Source organism: Lates calcarifer, linkage group LG5 (assembly GCF_001640805.2).
Source record: "Lates calcarifer isolate ASB-BC8 linkage group LG5, TLL_Latcal_v3, whole genome shotgun sequence".
NCBI classification, from domain to species: Eukaryota; Metazoa; Chordata; class Actinopteri; family Centropomidae; genus Lates; species Lates calcarifer.
The window spans coordinates 6,101,607-6,122,896 of record NC_066837.1 but is presented as its reverse complement, the minus strand read 5'-3'; the positions used below and the strand labels follow the sequence as shown (position 1 = coordinate 6,122,896).

Sequence of the window (21,290 nt, the reverse complement as noted above, 5' to 3'; positions counted from 1 at the left end):
ACTGCAAAAGGGGGGGGAGGGTGGCGTCAGGAGAAAAAAAGTGGTCAACTATACAGTGTGCGTTCCTGTTTTTCTCATATTTCCTTATTTTACAGAGTTCAGATATTCCAACTCCAAGTTTTCATGCTCCTACAGAAACATCCCCTCACATTTTCTTGTGAAATTTAAAATCAGCAGTGGACGCCGTCTTAGGTTTGAGACATCTGCAGTGTAGAGTTTTTTATATTACTCATTATTTCCAGTCGGGGTTATGAGGAAGATTATACAAGTGGCAGTCAGTGGTGAAAAACTAAAAACTCGCGCTTAAAGCAGAATTACATTTAATGTCACAGTGGATATGTGAAGAATGGCTGTTTTTACAAGGCTCTCTCTCTTCAATTTTAATAGCAGATTATAGGGTTCTACAATAGACTTGAGAGGCCTTACTTCAACAGATTGCCTCATTTTGTTATTTTAATCTTTTGATACACACCTAACATTAAAATTCTCCTTATAGATTCTTAAGGGTTTTTTTTCAGCTATGTCCCTGTATGTGCATCTTTAGCTACTCTGTGATTGTACACAGTGCAATAATAAGTAAGTAACTTGTTTTTAGATTTTAAGCACTTGTAGCACAGTGGAGCAAAGTCTTTTAAGCAGGTCCCTGTTTTGTTTATACTGTGCATGTGCACAAGCATGCAAGCAACACAACCGATTTCTGGTTTTGTGGTATTCTGCTGATCAACAGTAAAGAAATGAAGACTGGCAGATGGTAGAACACTGGAATCCTAGTAAACATGGATGTAAACAATGCATAAGTTAGAACATTTGTGAGAAAATTCGTCCAACACATTTGTCAAACCTCAAAAACACAGAGTGTATTTTGCTGGGAAACATTGAATGTAAACATAACTTTCCTTGTTTACAAGAAAATGCCACAGGGTACCCTTAAAGCAACAAAATTAGTCTTTGTGAAACAACAGCAGCCTCTGGAGGTAGGAGTAGCAATTAATTCTGTTGGAGTCCGAGCAGTTAAGTGGTTTTCATGTACAGAAAACAAAGGCTTTCAATCATTTGACAGTATACTCCTCATGATCCACAACTTCTGGAGCCAGAAGTCCTGTCACTAAAACAAGCACACCAAACTTCATATACAATTCTCAATATTGTCAGCATTTCCTCGCTGAATATTAGAGAATGATGCTGGTTTTTGTTGAAAGCCACTGATTGTAACTCTATGCACTTAGCACAGGAGATTGTACCAGGCTCACTTAAGTTACACAGTGCAAGATCAGGTGGGTGTGGCGTGGGACAGAGTCACCGTCCTCCACATTGCAAGAGTGTAACATCAAAATGATACTGAAGCTGTTTTTTTAAAGGAGAAATTGTTGCATAATGTTCCCAACACTCAAGCAGAAATAAGGCCAGCAGTCTTAAAAGACCCAGATACGAGTACTGCACATCCACTACGGGTATCCAGTTTCTATCTGCCCAGTGTCAAGGAGGCAAACACAAAGGAAGAGAGCAGTCGAGTGAGTTGTGTACTGTAAATGTATTTCATCTTTATTTCTACCTCATGATCAGTTACATAGAAATCCTCCATCTCGTGTGGTTTTAGTGTAGTAACTACAGAGCCTAGTGCTGTCCGGCCGTGACTCCGCACAGGGTTTAGACAGCTGCTTTCTCTCTCCACCATCAGATCCTGTACAGCTCTCTACAGCCAACCAGCAACATGACCTCAGAGTATCAATAACCGGGTCCTAATCCAAACAATGACTTTACCCTCTGGAGAAGATTTACTATCCTCCATGAAGTAAACGATCACATCCTACGATCTACTAAACATTGATATTAAGAGGTCATGTTGAGGTTAATCTGAGGTGAAATACAGTCTGATTTTTGGATAAAACGCACCTTTTAGTGTTCAACTTTTGGTACAGGAGGTTAGAGAACATAAAAACACACATTTCACGTCACGTTTTAATACGTGTCAGAGGACCTTCCCACTTTGACACCTGGTTAACCTTCATTTAAAAACAAACAAACAAACAAAAAATTAACAGTGATGTCACACGTCAGCTCAGTGTGTGTGTGTGTGTGTGTAGTGCATGTGTGTGCACATGTAGTGTATGCGTGTTCATGTATTTTAGTGTGTGAGTGTGTGTGAGAGTGTAGGCACACACCCACAAGAGTGTGTTATGGTCTGATCAGTGCTTCAGCAGACACTCGATAAGGTGGTCAGTTATGTATGTTACTGGCTGCGTCGCAGGAGTGGGGGGGGTGAGGCGGAAAAAGGGGAGAGAAGGGGTGAGGGCCGTGTGGGGGTAAGGAGGGGGGGCAGGGCTGGGGAGAAGTGAGGCCGCAGCGTCTCTTCATTCATTCACAAGATTTCTTCACATGATGCGGAGACCCTGGATAGAAGCTTCTAGACTCTGAGGAGGAAAACACACACACAAGAGTTAAAGCTGAGAGATCAGGGGAATTAAAGCTTTGAGGAAGATGAAAGTTCATGTGTGAATTTACCTTGAAGTCCCAAATGGTCATTGCTCCATCGATGCCTGTGGTGCAGAACTTGCGACAATCCCTTTTGTCTCCCTCATAGATAGACACTTGGCTAAGGAACAAAAACGTAAATACATAAAGAGTCGATAAAACTGAAAATCATCAAGACGTGTTCCACTATGAGGAGAGAGTGATGCTTTGGACAAAGTTCTGATCCTTGATGGAAAGTCTAGTATAGATGCGGGAAGATGCTGGTTGCCGGGCAACCTCACAATGAGGCTGAGCAAATCACTGGGTATGGCCAGGATCAACAGACCATAAGCCACCATAAACCCACAACAAGATGTAACATGTTAATTAGTGAGCTGTACACCGTGTCTACACAGGAGGCGTAGCGTGAGCAGCATGTTAGCAGAGCAGCAGCAGCTTCAGTGCTTCAGGCACAGTATTTAGTCGGAGGTCATTTGTACTTTGGCAGAGCACAAGAAGAAAACAAACAGAGGAAAATAGATGTGAAGTGTGAAAATATGCTTCAGGCCGCATTTACGAACGTGAAGCATGATTGAAAAACATGTAAAACAAACAAATAAAATAATAATAATAAAATTACGTTAAAAAAAACTACCACAGAAAAAACTTTTGACCTGTGATGTGCAGCAAAGAAATGGTTCCTTGCTTACAAACACAGGAAACTGAACTGATCTGATAGGATTATCAGTGACTGAATTCAAATGGGCTCCAGCAGTGCATTATGGTTGATATGTACAGCAACTTTAATGCTGTGCTACTTGGATACGTTAATTACCTATTCATGGCACACCTTTCCACCCATTGTGACTGACAGACAGAAAGGTAGGTTGAAAACTACTAAAGCAAACTGGGAATGAGACTGTGTGATTTGTACATGCTGGTGATAACTGTTTATCTTGATTTGAAGCTACAAGCTACATACTTCAAAAAGTATTCTGGTAGACCAAATTTTTAGTTAAGAAGACAGGGAATAATAGCATTATTAATACACTGGATGCAGAGCTTCTCCTGAGCATTCAGAAAATACCTTCAGTCGCCAATTTATTAGATCCACTAAGCTTAAACTGAAGCAGTCTAATAAAACAGCCCTGCAATAAATCTTACCTTCATGGAGGTGATAATCAGTTTTAGTAGAAACTATTTAAGAGAGGATATTTTTGGAGGCTGTGGTGTTGTTGAACTGTACTGTGTCAAGTGTTTCTAAAACTAGAGTACAAAATATGACCTCTCAGAGTGATGTGATACAATTCAACAGGACTCCAAACCACAGCCTCTAAAACACAATAAAGCTGACTTGTTATAATATGACTTTAATTTATTTTGTTACTGTGTTGGATGAGTCCAGTAGTAGCCTACACCAAATATGTCAATATGTACACTGTAAAAAAAAAAATCCCCTCTATTTTCACTCTATGTGCACAAAGTTCTAAGCACAAGGACAAATTCTTGCTGTGCACAGATTCTTGTTGGTGTGTGACCTACGTGATGCTGTTCTGGTGCAGTGTGTCCAGGGCAGTGTTGCGGTCCTCGGTGGTGGCTCTCTTGTCCATGTTCCTGAAGCGCTCCATGGCAGAGATGTTCCTCTGGATACTCTGCTTGGGGAGGTCGAGCTTTGACACAAATGTCAGCGTCCCACCGTCATCACAACGGAACAGCATGGGGCAACAGTCGTGGCCCTGAAGACACAGACAAAATATTTAAAACGGCAGATCTTTGTCACATTTCAGCTTGAAAATATATTGACAGTTGGTATAGGTTATTCTTACCGCAGCTACTAGACTGTTCTCTGAAACAAAAATGACACTGAGGAGAGGAAGGAACTCCGTCTTCAGCTGCGAAGGACTAAACACAAACACATACAAATTAACTAAAGCTTTATCGGATTTAACATACTGACAAAAATAAAGGCGCTTTGCTTTGAATGCTGCAGTGTGAGCAGGTTTCCAGTCAGAGCTTGTTGAAATCTTTGCTCAGCCTCAATCACCGCCCCCTCAATTCAAGTCACCTGCAATTTGTTGACAACAGCCTGTTATTATGTGAGTCTAGCCTTGGATGAGGTCACCTGGTGTCTACCTTTCTTGCCTTATTTTCACCCTCAGTGGATGATCACAATACAAATCATGGTTTATGAATATACAAAATACACCAAAACATAATGACTGACATAGATTTCTCATGTAGTTTAAGAAATAACAACACAACAGAAATAATCTAGTGAATATTTGCCTTTTTTTAATGTGATGGATTGCTTTGTGAACATAATGGAAGTGTGGGAGAAGAGTTCAATTTAATAAAATGTTTTTTGAGACAGCCACCCGTACTCATCTGTTACTGGAAAAAAGTAATCTTTCCATTCGATCTCCTTGTTTGATTTAGTGGATCGACATTTTATCTCCCTTCTGGCTTTTAGCTGCTTTGAAAACAAAAGGCATTCAGACCCGTTTTTCCTCCTGTATTATTTGCTGAAACTGGATAACCATCGTTTAAGTTGTCTTCCTCCAGAATCATACCCTTCACTGCAACTGGTAAATACAGCTTGTTGTGGACAAACACAGACAGCGAGTCTACTGGCATTTTATCTAAGCACCCTACTAGACAAAAAAAAACACTAAAATCTACTTTATTTGAGGTAATTATTCTGAAAATGACATTAAACAAGCTGTAAATGAGATCCCTTTATGCATAGAAACAAATATACCTGGTAGTCTTAGAGCTGTCCACCACAGTGACAGTGCTGTCATGGCTGACCCAGGCCAGACGGTTACCAGAGGATGAGAAAGAGACAGAGTGGACCCAACCCCCTCCACCTAACAAAACACACAAAAAGTCTGCTTTAGTTCAAAGGGTTACTACAAGTTATATGGAAGAGGATTCATACTATTACACATAAAGCCAGAGATACAGACCCGCTCCTCCAAATTCTGCTAGCACAGCCCCAAATGGCATCTTGCTGCCCCAGGGTGTGGGGCCTGGTTTCTCTTCCACCTCCTTAATGTAGGCTGAGAACACCCTAGAGGCCAGAGAGGGAGGGGTAGGGATAGTAAAAAGAAAAAAAACAGAACAGAAAATAGAAGAGGGAGAGAGGATGTCGGTTTTCAGTCATTTAATCTTCATCTCTTGTCCTGTTAGGATTTTTTTACAGGCTTCTCACTGACTCATGACTTCTACCTGCATTTGAAGTCACAGGATCCAGCAGCCAGCAGGACGTTGTTGGGATGCCAGTCCAGACTGAGGATGGTGGAGCGGATTGGCTTCTTGATGTGCTTGCTCACCCACCTGAAGCACACAGAGAATCATGCATGTTTTTTTAATGTGGAAAATAAAAATGTCAGCACTTTTAGGTAAACTAAAACACAAGTTGCCCATAGTGAGTGCACAATTTGTGAGTGTAGCACAAGAAAATAGAAGCTATTTATTTTATTTATCATTCTGAAATTCTAAATGCATACTGCAGACTTTTACCATGGCAAATCACAGCCTTCAGTTAGACTAAATGCATCCATGTGACCAAAAAATAATAAAGAAGAAGAAGCAGCAGACAGGCCTGGCACAGACAGACAGACTGCACTCTTACACATGGAAAACAACATCTGGAAAATATGTAGCAATGAACACAGTGAAACAGAACAGACTGGCGCAATGCTGGGAAAAAAATCCTTTTGAGTCTGGAAGTGGATCGTTATCAGTCAGCTGGATGTAAATTACAGTTTTAAACAGTTGTCAACAAACAGATTAAGTGACAAGTCTGCATTATGGTTGTTGCTGTGTCCTAAAGTAATGTACTAGTAATTAATGTGAATACAATTTTGGTTATTAGGACAAAAATAAATGAAAAAAAAATAAATGACAAAATAACACAAAATAACTGACTTTGGATCATAATATTAAGCAAAATAATCAGAAATACCAATTTGACCACAGTCACTCAGCCTCATTTGTCTCTGCTGTTGTCTTCAATTTTCACAGATATGTTTACAAAATGTCAGAATTTTACTAATTATCCAGGACTTACCAGTCATTCTCAGACTCAAAGTAGCAGACAGAGATGAGTCGAGCCCCACTGCCGACTGCGAACTTATTCTCCAGTGGAGACCACTTGACAAAGGTGGCAGCTCGGTTGATCCTGAGGATGACCAGTGTGGGCTTCCATACCCCTTCCTTCTGGGACCACACATAGGCATTACGATCTGCTCCACATGTCACTATACGGTCACTTTTGGGAGCCCAGTCAATACCTACAATACAGCCAAGAGACAAAGGCACATTATTACAAAGAGACATGATGTTACTAAATACTACAATCATTAGCTGATCAAGAGAAAATTAAGCAGCAACTACTTTGATAATCAATAAATCATTTTTCAAGCAAAAATGCCAAACATTCACTGATTCTAGCCTCTCAAATGTGAAGATTTATTACTGTTACTCATCATATTTAACAGCAAATTGAACTGGGTTTTAGTTTGTTGTTGGACTCTTCTATTTCTCACTATATTGTGACATTTTACAGAAAAAACAATTCATCAATTCATCAAGAAAATATCAGCCAATTAACTGATAATTAAAATAATCAAAGTAGCAGCCCTAATATTGTTACTGGCTGACTAGTGCCACAGTCATGATGATGAGGATTATAATGGCACAGCCTTAAATTGAATAACCTCTGACATAGTCAGACCACTTAGGATTATGTGTATTTCAAATGTGAGTCAACTCATATTAATGAAAGATGTCCATTTGTGCATTAGTCATAGCAACACAGACAATGCAATATTACATCAGTTCACTAAAAATGACATTTTCTGAAAATATCTGCAGCGGTCTGATTAAATACCTGTTATGTGTCCATTGTGCTCCTTCAATTCATGGGTCTTGACCCACTGGTTGCCACTCTTCTTGTAGATATGAACTTCATGGTTATTAGGACTGATGGCAATTTCTGCAAAACAATGTGACAGCAGCAGGTTAACACAATGGACGTACAGATACCAAACACGATAGACCAGTTCCTGGTATTTGAGCAATACCAAGCTGAACGACTCAGTGTTAAAGCTGACAAATGCTGCAAACACAAACTGTCACAGTCTTGTTTCCCTTAACTGAAATTACTCTCCTACTCCCCGCAACATATACAATATTTACATGCAATTGATGGCACAGTCTGTAGCCGGTTACACATTCCTTCGCTGGTACGTGGTGTTTGCACAAGTTGACACATTCAAAGCGAGGAGGAAATATTTGAGCCTTACGTGTCCTGTCGCGGTTCCATGCGTGGCAGGTGATGGGCTCCAGCAGAAACTGATGAAGGGACATCTTGTCTGGGTGTGGTCCTTAAGTGGAACTCTGCGAAGTCACAGCAAAACTTAGTTTAGCAAACTAGCAACAAACAAACCCTGAGCGAACAGCTGATCTGATCTTTGCCTCTAACGGTGTTATAACACCACGGACGACAGCGTCCATAAAAAAAGTCTGTTTCATTACCTCTCAAATTGGACAACTAGTTAACGGTTAACTTTATTGCAACGTTGCTCGCAGATGTGCTAGCCTGGTAACAGCTAAACCCGGTCAAAACACCGAAACCCTGCCTCTACTAGCCAATGTTAACGTTAGCTAAAATAATATTACCAAGCTAACATTAGCCAGATAACTTTCACCACAGTGTCAATTTTTTCTTGACCTCCATAGACTGGGGTTTACTTAAGTAGCTAGCTACGATAATATTCCCATTATTAGGTTAATGGACTTTACTCGGTAAATCGTTAACACCAGCAAATCACTACTAATGTTACTGGCAGGTTTATCAAATTGCTAGCTAACATTTCACCGGCGTTAGATAGACAGGCCTGGCAGCCAGATTGGTCATTTTGAGAAATGCATTATCGTACTGCTATCCACACTTTTACCAAGAGGCCTCCCTTCTCTATATCAGACCACGGATTTTCCTTAGAAAAGATGCTATTACTCCCGATGATAGCTACATCGTTAGCCTTACATTCCGCTAGCCCCCCCATGCTAACTCACCCCGTCAGTCCGGTTCTTCGAGTGTGAAGTCTCGTTAGCCGGCGAGCTAAGTTACGCTAGCGGGGGAAGGTTAGATCAGGAGTGGACCTGAATTCGCGGACTCTGGTCAGTCGACACGAATTCGTCCAGGAATGTTGAGGGAATGTCAAGACGGCCAGCAGGATACGACCGGGAACATCCGGTAGCTAAGTCGGCAGCAAAATCCGTGGATGCCTGGCTGACAGCTAGCTTAGCATCATCACGCTAGCTGTTACATTCAAGTGAATAACCTCGTTCACGTCGAAGTCTCTCACACAAACTACGACGAGTACGAAAGAGCTCCTCTAGTGGTTCAAGTAGGAACACCCAAACTGGTTTAACCGGTTACAAAACAACACCATCTAGTGCGTGAACCAGACAAAACTCCCAGTAAGGGCAGTGACTGTAGCCAACACACTGTCTTGTATGAACTAAGGGGAAGAGATCATTCCTAATCAAGGCAAGACCAGCCGGGCAAAGGGGCCCTCAATGATCCAGATTTACTGCATACCATAATAACTCCATATCATTTGATTGAAGAATATTAGCCAGAATTTCTGAGCCACTTAATTACAAAAACAGGTATGTGGAGTCCTCAGACAGAGGATGAAAAATGGAAAATTAATTTGTCTGCAGTTTGACTTCCTAGACTTGAGTCTCTGATGTTGCCAAGTCTTTGTCCGTGGGTGAAATCCACCCAGTACTACATCAGATATGCTGTTTTCCTCTTTATTGTCCCTAGAAATATCCAATATATAAGTGTCATTTCACTGCATAGTTAAAAATTCATGGGAAATTTATACCTGTGTACATTTTTGTCTAGACCTAGCGAGAATAAATATTTGTGTCTTTTGAACTGACCACAGCACTTAAATTTTGCATGCGGGTTCAAAGCCTGAAAATGTAATGGTTGTTACATACAATATTGTAATTTACAGCAGTAAATCTAAGCATGAAGGTTGTTTGGTAAAACTTAGATGGATTTTTTAAAGAAAAAGTTCCTCCTCTGTCCCATTGACTTCTGGGTAATATGTTCTTTAACCAATCAGAGGAGGTTTCAATTAACTGCACCTGGCAGGCCAACAGATCAACTACTGCTGGCTGCAAACTTCAAAATACATTTAGGCTTTTACTCTCTTTTCCTGTGGTACGCCACCTAACCTGGTAAATGGATTCTTTATCAAAAGTGGATGAGCCATTTCCTACACCTCCCCCTTACTTCTTTCCAGGTAAAATATCCTCTCTTCCTGTTAAGTTTGCAGAGTCAAAAATAATCAGTTGTCACAGTTAAAAAGAAAGTGCTTATCTGTTTTCTCAGATGAAAGTCGAACAGGGCAAGATGTGAGGATCTACCACATCCGCTCACCCTTCAGCCCTCCACCACCTCCTCCTTCCTTCTCCTTTTCTCCAGGACATGGCTGCTCCACTCAAACTCACTCACCGCTACCAGGTACACACTCACTTCAACTCTGCCTCCATTTTGAATATATAGAGAGAAGGCCTTAATGTCACATGTTCTTTGCAGTTAAGTGTACACTGTCCTTTAGACTAAAGTGCGGACAATGATTGGGAGGTGATTGTAGAGTTGTTTGTCCACTCTCATAATTTTCACAGACTTTTTCGTTCGTTATAATTTCTAATGCAGTCTCATTTTCAGTTAATTGTTGCGATGATGATTACACTTGTTAGTCAGTAAATTGTTGTACTGTAAACTGAGCATTTCTTTTTATCCCCCAATATCTTTTCTCTAGTGTCTGCTCCCCCGCCGTCTACCCCCAGGCCAAAGTTTGTCAGCTATGAGACCGAACTCTACCGCTCTCCAGCTCTGACAAGTTGCCCCGCCTGTCAGACTCAGGTCACCACACAGGTCACCCACAAAGTCGGGGCACACGCATGGCTCATGTGTCTTGTGTTTGTATTATGTGGGTGAGCAGAGACGCATTCAAATCTGGTTATCTAATTACCCAGCATCAATCACACACTCAGGCACACACACACACACACACACTGAAAAGATGAAGAGTGCTGTGTAATTTCTCTCTCACAGGTTGGTGTTTGGATGCTGCCTGATTCCATTTTTTGTAAACCACTTCAAGGATGCCTATCACATTTGTCCTCGCTGTCGACGGGTTCTTCACGTACACAGGAAGACATGCTGTGAATGAACACACACAGGCTCAACAGTTTGTTTGTTTCTCTTTAACAGAAGTTCAAACTGGCTGTAATAAAACTTATCCATCCAGTTAGGATAATTTAAAATGGATTGATTTATGTTTAACTGTATAATAGATAATTTCCTGTTATGTAGAACATTTTAAACTATATTTTAATCATGTTTTGTACCAAAATCATATCAAATAAATGTTTTCAATGCCAAACTTTATTTCATGTTTTCTGAGCAACACCTGCAAACTAAATTAGTATTTGACTAGCAGAAAACTTAAAGATTCACTTATTGGATTTTTCCCTCTGCTGATGAAGACCATGAGATGCAGCTGAATGTTGTAAAAAAGCTAGTGAGTGGACCCTAAGGTCATGTTCTTGTCACTAACTATGGTTATTATAAATTCAAAAGTGAACTTTCGTGCCTTTGTTACACTTGGTTTCCACTGATTTTACAGCACTCGCTGCACAGACACCGATTCTTCCCACTGTACTTTCTTCCTAGTCATCAGTAGAGGCTGAGTGGATTAAGCCTGCATGTGTACTCGCACTGTGTGTAGTAAACGTGCCCTCACTGATGACACCAGAGGATTAGAGGTGAAGTTTTTTTTAGCTCTTTGAGCCTGAGAGTAATGAGCATGTGAGATGCAGCAAAACCCTTCATTCCCTTCTTCTGAGGTCATAGACGCCTTTTGAAGTGCGCCATGCCACACCCTCCTGCTGATCAGGTATAAGACATGAGGACGTCGGCTGTTCCAGGGTAGATGAGCACTACTGGATCCCAGCAGCAACACACCAACCGTCTGCTGACCACTGCATGGCCAAGGATGCATCAGAGTATCTCCCCACTCTCAGTGAATCGGTTTCCTCATTCGTGCCCTCTTCTTTTTTCTTCCAGCACTTCAGCCGCAAAACTGAACTCCTTTCCTACCTGATCCTGTGTGTTGCCAAAATGCCGTTCATACCACCTGTGTCCATTGCACGCTCTGTGTCAGGGCTGACAGGGAGGGAGAGACCTATCAGCAGCACTTCTACAACTGCAGTGGCCAAGACGAGGGTCCCAAGAGAAGACAAGGGCAGCTCAGTGAAGGAGCGACTGACTTTGAACCTCAAACAGCTGGGGAAGAAGAGCCAACCCAGGAGTCATCTGCCAACAGCCAAAGGAGTGTCAGGGGCAGAGCTGTGTGCAAAGAGAAGGGACAGATTGTTGCCCACATCTCAAACAAACAGCCTCCCTGCTTCCAGCTCAGGCGAGTCCCTGTCTAAGACGCAGCAGCAGAGACATGCAAGCCAGAGCTCAGTAAAGAGTGAACCAGAGGTAAAGACCAGGACCAGGCATCAGGAGGGGGCCCATTTCACACTGACTCTCACACCTGAGGCTGTTCTGCTGCTACAGCGGAGGAACAGTGAGAGACATCAACGCTCAGCAGCCAGAAATGCTGAAAGCGGAGGTGGTGTTTCTGGAGGCGCCGCAGATTCCAGACGCCGAAGGGAAAATGTCTCTAAAAGGCATCAACCAGCAACGCAGAGACACAGCACTCCAAAAAGCAGAGTTCCTGTAAAAAACAACGGTGATGCTGAACTGGGAGACATAAGCTCATTCGTGAAAATCTCACTTCTAAATGAGCGACACAAGTACGACGATGTGGAGTATGAGGAAGAGGAGGATTATGGTGTGGATGAGCGAGTGGTGCTGAAATGTACTGAGTGGCTGCGTGGGTTGGAAAACACACCAGTGACAGTGGGGAACAGCCTGAATAAGACTGCGAGCAGTGTGAAAAGTTTCTAAAGGTGCATGAGAGGCACTGCTTAACTGAGATCCAACCTGCAAACAAAATGCAGTGTCTATTTCTGTGAATGTTCATTTGTCCACTGATGATTGTTTTCCAGTTTATCAGCTGAAAAGTATTTAACATATTTTGCCTTTAGATCACAATTTTTAAAAAATTGGTTTTAAATTGGTAAAAACTGGCTATTTGCAGTGCATTTGAGTTTTTCCACTGCAGGTGCAAAGAACCACTAAATATCCTACATGTGATTTTGAGAAAACATTTATTCTACATTGGTCTATACTTAATTTTACAACAAGGTGAAATGACGTACTGTGTGACTATAATTTAATGGCATACAAAACAGTGTTGATAGAATTACAGTTTTGTGATCTGTAATTTAGCTTATTAATGTGAATCCACAACAAGGTAGATTCTCTCTAGAAAGACTACCTGTTATGCACTTGGAAAAAAGACTGACTGTGATGCAGGCTCAGACACAGATTACAACACTGGAGCCAGCACATCTCTACTGTTTTTTTCAGTGTCTCTTCAGGTGGTGATCTCTCTACATCACAGCACTCGATACACGCCTCACTGCCCTGCTGTTGAATTTACATACACCTCAGTAAAACTCATCAATCATTTTACACATTGTTAACCAGCTGGATAGTCATTACAAACTGATACTGTGCAGTCAGCTCACAAACTCGTTAGTTTCAAATTCTAGTGGAGAAATATGTCAGGCTGGATTTTGGGGAAATGTGTGCAAAATGATGCACGGATGTAATGATGCAGCCATAAGAAACCACAAAGTCTTGGGTTTTAATATATCATCCAGTGTAAACATCATGCAGCCTCAATAACGCACTGGGAGTGAGATTGTACAGATTATATATATGATAATAAACAGGCAGTGTGGAATAAGAAGTTTTCAAACCTTAAAGTCATTTTAAATGGAAATTAAGGGAGAGACAGGGTTTTATGGAGTTAATGTAAATACTTTTTTGCTTTGTGTGTATCTTTTTCATCATTCTGAAGTCAGGATTTAAAACTTTACAATTATACAATAATTTTCTCTGTATAATATTTTTGTAAAACCTGCCTAAAGCCTGTAACAAATATAATGACAATTCCTTTTCTGTTTCTACATGGCATGAATAAAACTGATTATTTTTCTTTCCCTTGAAAACTGAGAAGTGTGTTTGTTAAATAACATAAAACTAACAGATCTGTGTAAAATGTCTATTCTTTATATATTTATTTATTAATTTATTTTTACCATAGCTAACGTCTCACACACTATAAGCGGCTTTGTATGGACTTAGACGTTGGCTTGGTTGTTGCTGAACATTCTCTCGTGCACAGACCAGGTGTGCTTAGTGGCAGCTTATCCACCTGGGAGTCAAATGTTACAACACGTGTGTTTGTTTATGTTTGAGAACGTGAGAGATAGACAGAGAGAGAGAGAGAGTGAGAGAGAGAGAGAGAGAAAGAGACTCCATATACAAATACTGTATATTATAAAATATAATAATCACATTAGAAAGCTTACTTCACCTGGTGCACACATATAAAACAATAACCTTCCATTTTTCTGTTTTCTGTTCTGCTAAATAAATAGGATAAAGACACAGTGAATGGGTGATGGATACATAAACAGATGGATGGTCATCATTTCCAGCGGTTGATTTCGTCGCAGCTGCACGTATGCCAGGAACATACAGACAACTATGATTCCCAGCAGAGCCACCTGGTTCTGCCAGTAGCCCCACATAGAGTAGTCGATGTCCTGCATTTTCAGGAACACCTCCCCTGGGATTCTGCAGCACAGACAAGAGAAGCTCGGTGTGTCTGTGTGTGTGTGTGTGTGCATGTGGGTTTTTGTGTTTTAAGGAGTGGTTGTGTTATCACACTTACATGGTGATGTTGCTGTAGAACCACTGTCCTTGGAATTCGTTGATGAATGCAGCCTGAGAGATACAAAGAGAAGGGGCTGAACAACTTCCTCACTTCAGATAAAGATATTTTGAACTCAGCCCCATAACCACACGTATCCTCCTCTTGCTCTGTCTATTTTCTATAACTTACATTCAGTCCATATCTGAAGATACTGATCCATTTCAGCCAGGAAAGCCAGTTCAGCATGGCGTTGAGATTGAACGAGATAACCACCAAAAACCTGAAACCAGAGGACAAAGAGAAGGAGTAAGGGAGAGAAATAATCTAGCCTAAACATTACCACATTTACAGTGATGTATATGGTATGTATATGTGTCTTTGCATCTCACCATCATGAAGACAAAGGGTAGAGGCAATAAGGATGTTAGCCATGGCAAATGAAGAAACACTTGCTGAGACGAGGAAAGCCAGACCAACTCCTGCCAGACTGACCAAAGACATGTTCAGAGCAAAACACAGGAAGGCCTCAAAGGCAGGCTTTCAACCCTGGAGGGATGGTTGGTACATATAAATGGAAGGAGAGAAGAGTCTTGATTAAAACAAGAATGAGCACTTCAATCCGCTCCAGAGTGTTGCTTTCAGCAGCTTTCCCCCTGGCAGTGAGGTCAAATGAGGTCAAATGAAAGGCTCCAGACAATCAACAGCAGCATCACAGATCAGGAAGACATACAAAGCTGGAATCAGGCAGATCCCTGTCATCTAGATTTTTCATTTCTGAAAACTGGAACAAAGCCAAGCCTGTGCAGAAAGAACTGGGCTGTTTCTTTATTCACTACATAATTTGCTGCTTTCACACTCTGAGTGTCAGCTGAATAAAATATCAACCTCCTCTCATGGATTTAGAGATCACTATGTGAGTCCTAAATAACAGCAGTACAATAGTCATTTCCATGGCTGTGAATAAAACAGCACCTCTTCTCTATATTTAGTGACTGGCAGCATAATGGCATTTTCCTCATCTGCAGGATACACAGTAATATGATGTATAAATGTGCTTGTATGCAAGAAAATTACCCATCATATAGTAGGCAATGGCTGAAAACACAAAGATGGGGATGATGCGGTTGGGGATGAGATCAGCAAAGATCTTGGAGAGGAAGTACACAGAAGTGCGATAATAGCCGCTCGAGTTTTCGTGACTGCAAGAAAGAAATATTAACATAGACTCTCATGAAACACATAAATGGAAATGGTACAACAGAGTTAAAAACATAGGATTGCAAAGAATTATTCACAATAAGTATTCACCAACAAACAAGTAAAAATCATGTAATGTTATGTTAAAGGACCAATATATTGTTAGCTTTGTTGTTGTCATAGATACAAAGCATCTGCATACATCTGTACTTAAACCCACACACATGCACACACACATACAGGCTTTATTTTTCACTCACATGAAGATCGCCCTCTCATTGATAAAGAGTTCAACAGCAGAGAGATTCCCAAACACCATGTTGATGATAAGGAAGAAGAACGCTCCACTCCTGTTGTTGAGAGAGGGAGGGACAGAGACTTATCTGAAAGTTATCGATTCATCTGATTCTTAAGCAGCACAAGCAGAAAATGTCAGCAAAGGGACACTCTGACCTGCGATTTCTCCTCATAAACTTCAGCCTATTAACAGCATTTCATATTCACATATTAACAGCGTTTCCTCATCTTGACATCACGGCTTCTTATCTCACTAATTTACTGTGTTTAAAATTGAATTCAGGCATCGTATCCCAGCTCTTGTATCCTTGTCCTTCATGCAAAAAGTTCATGAATTTCTTTGACATTTTTGTCATTCTCGTCTTGACAGCTCGTTCCATTTTTGGAGCCTTTTCTGACATGGAGGTATTTGCATTTGCTGTCTCACTTTAAACCCATTTTCCTGTCTATAACGTGCAAAAATGTCCAGGAAACCCTTCGAAACAACAAAGACAAATCTTTGATATTATCTTCTATTTCCATGAAGTAGTTCCTTTGCAATTTGGCCTTGAGATGGGCTGAGGAGAGGTGGCATATTTATAGAGTGAAGTGTGTGCAGAGGTGAAAATGGAGCAGATACACTTAGTGAAACTAGGTTGGCTTTATTAGTGCATTTTAGCCGTACAGTACCTGTTCTGTAAAGCCTCGGGCAGTGTCAAGGGCATTTGGTAATAAATGAGTCCCACCAGAATTGCAAAAAAGATGTTGAGAGCCAACTGGGCATAAGAGGTCTGAGGGTTCCTCAGAGTGTTCAGCACCGTCCTGCCACACACCACCCGCATCTGTCTCACACACACACAAAGCAAACATTTTTTATGGGCATGATGACAGTTATAAACTGGGTTCATTCAGCAGGCAGCCAAGTACACTGTCATAACAGCTGGCACAGTCACTGCGTCATAACATTATAAACTCATTTAAGTCTCTGTTAATCATTGAATTAATAACATCTGAGATTTTAATTCCCTCATCTGGATAATTATTTTATACAGCTTTTTATATAAGAAACAAGTTTTGTCCAATAGCAGAATTAGCTGACCTGATAGAGGAAAGAGGTGGCATAGTTGGCTGCCTCTTCTTGATCTTTGACCCCTTCACCAATGCTGCGGTACACATGGTCCAACTCCTCAAGAACTTTCTGGCACAGTTGGGACTGGCGATACTTTATCGCTAGTTGGTTTTTACACTCATCTGTGGGAAGACATAGCAGCTAGAAGACAGTGCAACATTGTAGATAAGAACAGACAATATGATAAACTTCTCTTTTTATAACTGTCATAAACACATCCCAGTGAACATGGTTTGGTTATTGGCAGTATGCCATCTACCATCTCCATCCCCTGATAGCAAAGGGCAGAGGGGTTGTTCAGTTGAATTTGTAAGTCCACTCTGCCTGACTCATTGATCCTTTATCTAAATGAAGTTTGAATCTATGGCTTCGACCATGGCTCTGAAATGTCAGTAGCCTAATTGTGCTGTGTATTGATAAATCCATAGTGCTGTCTGTGGTGCTGAAGCAGCAGATGGATTTGTAATTGTATTCAGTAGTGTCTATGCTGCTGAAAATACACCCAGGACCACCCCAGTAAAGATATTTTGGAGGAGACATGACAACAGATACAGTTTCTACTATAGATGTTTAGTGTAACCAGTCTTCTCATCTAAATCACAAGAAACATGCTTACCGGGCTCTTAGTTTTACATAAGAGTAATTATACCTGCAGTGACTGACTCTAATGCTGATTTTGCCTCTCCATTTGTGACATCCATAAAGAAATCAGCAGGGTTGTTGAAGGCTTCAATTTGGTAGCCTGTCCAAAAACACACAGACACACACGCACATGCAAACACATTATATTTACAACACCAGGCAACATTGCAATAAGACCCTGTGTGTGACCTGTGTGTGTGTGTGTGCTGTCTTTTCACCTTTCAACGCTGGAATCACATGACATGGTTTAGCACCACAAACAAATATGCGAATGTGGGAAGGTATATCCTTTCCAAAGACCTAACTAACCTAACTAACTAACATGGTATTTGAGAATTTGAATAGAATATAAGTTGACCATCTAAACACATTATTTTTCATTTCATATTAAGATAGTATAATATCACTGTCTTTCATCACATCATCATATATTGTAACACTTATCATTCCTAATAAAGGTCCTGCCCATTTCATTATAAACACACACATCATGTACCGAGGTCTGTGAAGTATTCCAGTGCATGGTCCGCTGCTCCTGCATACACCACCTCCCCTTTGTGCATCAGAGTCAGGTGGTCAAATTGTCTGAAGATGGAGTAGCGTGGCTGGTGAATGGAGAAGATCACAGTCTTACCTCTCCTGGACAGCCTAGGACACACATTTTTAAAAATGTGTTTATGCTAACGTAGTTAACAACACACAAATGGCAGTACGATGAACAGTCATTATGATGATTCTGAACAGCAGTCAATGACTGCTAACCAAAGTGAATGTTAGTTAAAGCTGAACAGTAAACATTGCCCGCTGTTTGACCCGACCATCTTCAGCAGCATTTTATGCTTCAGTTGTAATTTGTATCTTATGTGTGAGCATGTGTTGCCTAATGTGTGATTAATTAATAATTGTGTTGTACTTGTGCAGCAGACTGATGATACAGTTTGCAGTGTTTGAATCCAGTCCTGTGGTTGGTTCGTCCAGAAATAGCAGAGAAGGAGAAGTGATGAGCTCCATCCCGATGCTGCACCTCTTCCTCTCACCTCCTGATACACCACGTAGAAACTCTGTCCCTATCTGCACACACACAAAGGGTGGAAATAACTGAATACTCCTATTATTGTAACTGAGAAACGTGTTTTTGAACATGCACTTTTGGGGCAATTTTTAATGTCAGTGATTTTACTTTAACATCAGTCACTTTTCACTGAGGTAGCACACTTCACTAAAGATGAAATAACATCAGTGCAGAATAAAAACAAATGTTTACCACCCCAAAACACTGGGACAGTGGACAGAGCCACAGAGCCAGTCACAGTTTGTCATTAGAGAAGATAGGATTAATATGTTGGTAATCCATTCATGCACTTTTCATTTGTGGTTTGAACACTGGTCTCTCTTTTTAAATATATACCTCTTCCAGTACCCAGGTAAGATATAAGTAAAGTAATAGTCCTAAAGACTGAATAGGACATTATAATATAATTTCAACAACTTGATAATGAATGATATATGACTATCAAAATCAGCTTGTGTCAGTACCTTCGTGTTTGCACAGTCTGTAAGGCCCAGGTCTTGTATGATGGCATCTACTTTGCTGTGTTTGTCTGTAGGGGAATGATGCTTCGGGTTGAGACGGAGGTTGGCACTGAACAACAGATTCTCTCTCACAGTCAGAGTGCCCATCAGGATATCATCCTGGAGACACTGAGGATGATGTACACACAAACCAGTCAGAAGAATCCACAGTATTTGATGTAAAAAAAATGTGTGTGTGTGTGTGTTTCTATTTGTATTTGTGTACCTGAACCACATAGGCAGAGCTGAGCCTGAGGTCAGATGTGACAGTTTTTCCATCTACCAAGACGGTGCCTTGGCGTAGTCCAGCAGGATCTTTTCTTCCTGCGATCAGATCCAGAAGTCTGAAAAAAGAGAAAGAAACTGATATACTGATCTCATTTGGCTCAGGTTATATGTGTGTCTGACAGTGCCTGTGTGTTGTTGCATATAATTCTTACGATGTTTTACCGCTTCCTGTTGCACCCATAATAGCATTCATCCCAGGTCTCATGATACCACTGCAAAAAAACATCAAGCAAGCAGAGTTTATTTTTTTAACAGAATAATAAAATACTGTTGACTGAATTCTACCCAATAACCATAACCAGTTTATTATAGGTAGTAAATTCCCTCCAAATGTTTTTCTTAGAATTTTTTTTAAGGCCAAACACATTCATTGGTGTGCATCAAATTATATGTAATTCATAGAAATATCTTCTCTGTCCTTTTTGACAATGATTGTACAACAGGAAGTAAATGAGCATTATAAAAGTAGCGCTGAAAACGAAATCTCTGATGTTGTAAAATTTGGTGCTTTCTGAGAGCCATCCATGCTTTGATTACTTAACTTAATGTATGTTGCTTTAATGGCCTTGACCCAAAGCAATGATTACAATACTGTGGTGATAAACTTACAGATAATGTAAATATATTGCCTCTGGCTCAGGGTTTGACATCTGCTCAGCCTCTTCGACTCTGTTTTCCTAATTTTACTTTACTTTTTTCTCAACAAAATAATACAAAAGGACCTTTAAAATCCTTTAAAATGTACAGGTTTAATGAGACAGGGCACAAACTGCACAATGTGTGATCTCATAGCTTATTGTCAGATGTTAAAGAATAGCAACCATGACGCACACAATATTTACAGGACCTTGAGCATCATGTTCCACATGTAGCTCTAACATATTATCGTGTAGTCACTACCCAGTGATAACACTGTTAACAAGATAATGGTATGCCTATGCACGTGTACACAATCATAGGTAAGTATCATGTCCTACCTCACATCTTTGAGGATATATTTTTCAACACCTATCTTGCGGCAGAATCTTGTCTCTTGAACACAGTAGTGCAAGTTGCTGAAGGTGACAGTGGGCCCTCGTTCCTTGGAAATACTCCTCAACACCACAAATGATCTGTTCCTCCTTAGGCATCTTCAAAAACAGCAGTGTTACCAACAGAGAGAAAGAAAAGGAGAGTCAGAGAGTGGGGTTTAAAGAGAGAAAGAGGTAGTCTTTTAGCAGAGACCTGTGCAGTCTGGCAGAGAGAGGCAGGTGAGGGAACATGCAATCAGTAAGTTTCTGTTATAACTTCTTCTGATCTTTGGACTCCCTCGATCCTTAGCCCATAGACTTGGTTGCTGTTAAAAAGATAGCATGACATTGAACTTTACCCCAAAAATCTCTATCACATAACTGCATTCAAGGAACACATTACAAACTATGACAAAATAGTTGACAACAAATGACAATGTTTATATTGTGTATACTGCTGGTTACATAGCGCAAGAGTTGTCCCTTCATCCACTGTTGAGATATGCTTATTCATATTCAATAATACTAAAGTCTGACAAACACACTCTCGCACTCGTGGGCAATTTTCCATTAATTTCCATGAATTATTTCATCAAATCAATTTTATTTGTTTTATTTTATTTCATCACCGTCTCACAGATTTATCCAATTATAAGCCAGAGTTTAAAAGTTAAAAAAAAGTAAAAAGTTTGGAAAATGTATCAGCAGTCATAATGTAATTCATATTATGTAATGGTCACAGAGTCGGACCTTCTGAAAAACAAGTACATTTACTTTTGATACTTTAAGATG

General features: G+C 40.5%; 4 protein-coding genes across 5 annotated transcripts; 2 read left to right on the top strand and 2 right to left on the bottom strand.

Annotated features, from left to right (window-relative positions):
- Positions 1-1,516: 1,516 nt before the first annotated feature.
- arpc1a (actin related protein 2/3 complex, subunit 1A) lies at positions 1,517-8,841 on the bottom strand. The gene is made up of 11 exons (XM_018699766.2): positions 8,533-8,841; positions 7,761-7,854; positions 7,346-7,450; positions 6,524-6,746; positions 5,680-5,787; positions 5,418-5,521; positions 5,210-5,318; positions 4,278-4,353; positions 3,994-4,187; positions 2,503-2,593; positions 1,517-2,411 (listed from the first exon to the last, which is right to left on the bottom strand). Exons 2-11 carry the CDS (start codon positions 7,822-7,824, stop codon positions 2,373-2,375), a joined length of 1,113 nt encoding a protein of 370 aa, XP_018555282.1. The 5' UTR covers positions 7,825-7,854; positions 8,533-8,841; the 3' UTR covers positions 1,517-2,372.
- Positions 8,842-9,611: 770 nt separating this feature from the next.
- On the top strand, positions 9,612-10,946 carry LOC108899369 (lipopolysaccharide-induced tumor necrosis factor-alpha factor homolog). 2 transcript variants are annotated; one of them, XM_051070247.1, is made up of 4 exons: positions 9,612-9,779; positions 9,869-10,000; positions 10,302-10,472; positions 10,598-10,946. In XM_051070247.1, the coding sequence occupies exons 1-4, from the start codon at positions 9,719-9,721 to the stop codon at positions 10,618-10,620; spliced, it is 387 nt and encodes a 128-aa protein (XP_050926204.1). In that variant the 5' UTR covers positions 9,612-9,718; the 3' UTR covers positions 10,621-10,946. The 2 variants fall into 2 exon arrangements, with proteins under 2 accessions (XP_050926204.1, XP_018555286.1); XM_018699770.2 differs by having other exon boundaries at positions 10,302-10,476.
- A 478-nt stretch (positions 10,947-11,424) lies between these two features.
- Positions 11,425-12,582, top strand: LOC108899358 (proline-rich protein 18-like). The gene has a single exon (XM_018699758.2). It carries the CDS (start codon positions 11,531-11,533, stop codon positions 12,500-12,502), a length of 972 nt encoding a protein of 323 aa, XP_018555274.2. The 5' UTR covers positions 11,425-11,530; the 3' UTR covers positions 12,503-12,582.
- A 209-nt stretch (positions 12,583-12,791) lies between these two features.
- Positions 12,792-20,750, bottom strand: abcg2b (ATP-binding cassette, sub-family G (WHITE), member 2b). The gene is given in 20 exon segments (XM_051070265.1): positions 12,792-14,174; positions 14,176-14,305; positions 14,403-14,455; positions 14,574-14,642; positions 14,644-14,664; positions 14,774-14,794; positions 14,796-14,921; positions 15,111-15,118; positions 15,459-15,583; positions 15,842-15,931; positions 16,548-16,699; positions 16,957-17,108; positions 17,636-17,728; positions 18,125-18,276; positions 18,542-18,699; positions 19,165-19,320; positions 19,427-19,544; positions 19,641-19,700; positions 20,466-20,618; positions 20,713-20,750. Coding segments are annotated over 20 exon segments (1,893 nt in total). The 3' UTR covers positions 12,792-14,156.
- Positions 20,751-21,290: the final 540 nt, after the last annotated feature.

Bases quoted from the DNA above. Each gene is read 5' to 3' on its own strand.
- arpc1a (XM_018699766.2), bottom strand. From the start codon at position 7,824: ATGTCCCTTCATCAGTTTCTGCTGGAGCCCATCACCTGCCACGCATGG. The intron at 7,451-7,760 runs GTAAGGCTCAAA...ATTGTTTTGCAG, and splicing joins ATGGAACCGCGACAGGACAC to AAATTGCCATCAGTCCTAAT. The intron at 6,747-7,345 runs GTATTTAATCAG...GCTGTATTGTAG, and splicing joins GCACAATGGACACATAACAG to GTATTGACTGGGCTCCCAAA.
- LOC108899369 (XM_018699770.2), top strand. From the start codon at position 9,719: ATGGATTCTTTATCAAAAGTGGATGAGCCATTTCCTACACCTCCCCCT. The intron at 10,001-10,301 runs GTACACACTCAC...TCTTTTCTCTAG, and splicing joins AACTCACTCACCGCTACCAG to TGTCTGCTCCCCCGCCGTCT. The intron at 10,477-10,597 runs GTGAGCAGAGAC...TCTCTCTCACAG, and splicing joins CTTGTGTTTGTATTATGTGG to GTTGGTGTTTGGATGCTGCC.
- LOC108899358 (XM_018699758.2), top strand. From the start codon at position 11,531: ATGGCCAAGGATGCATCAGAGTATCTCCCCACTCTCAGTGAATCGGTT.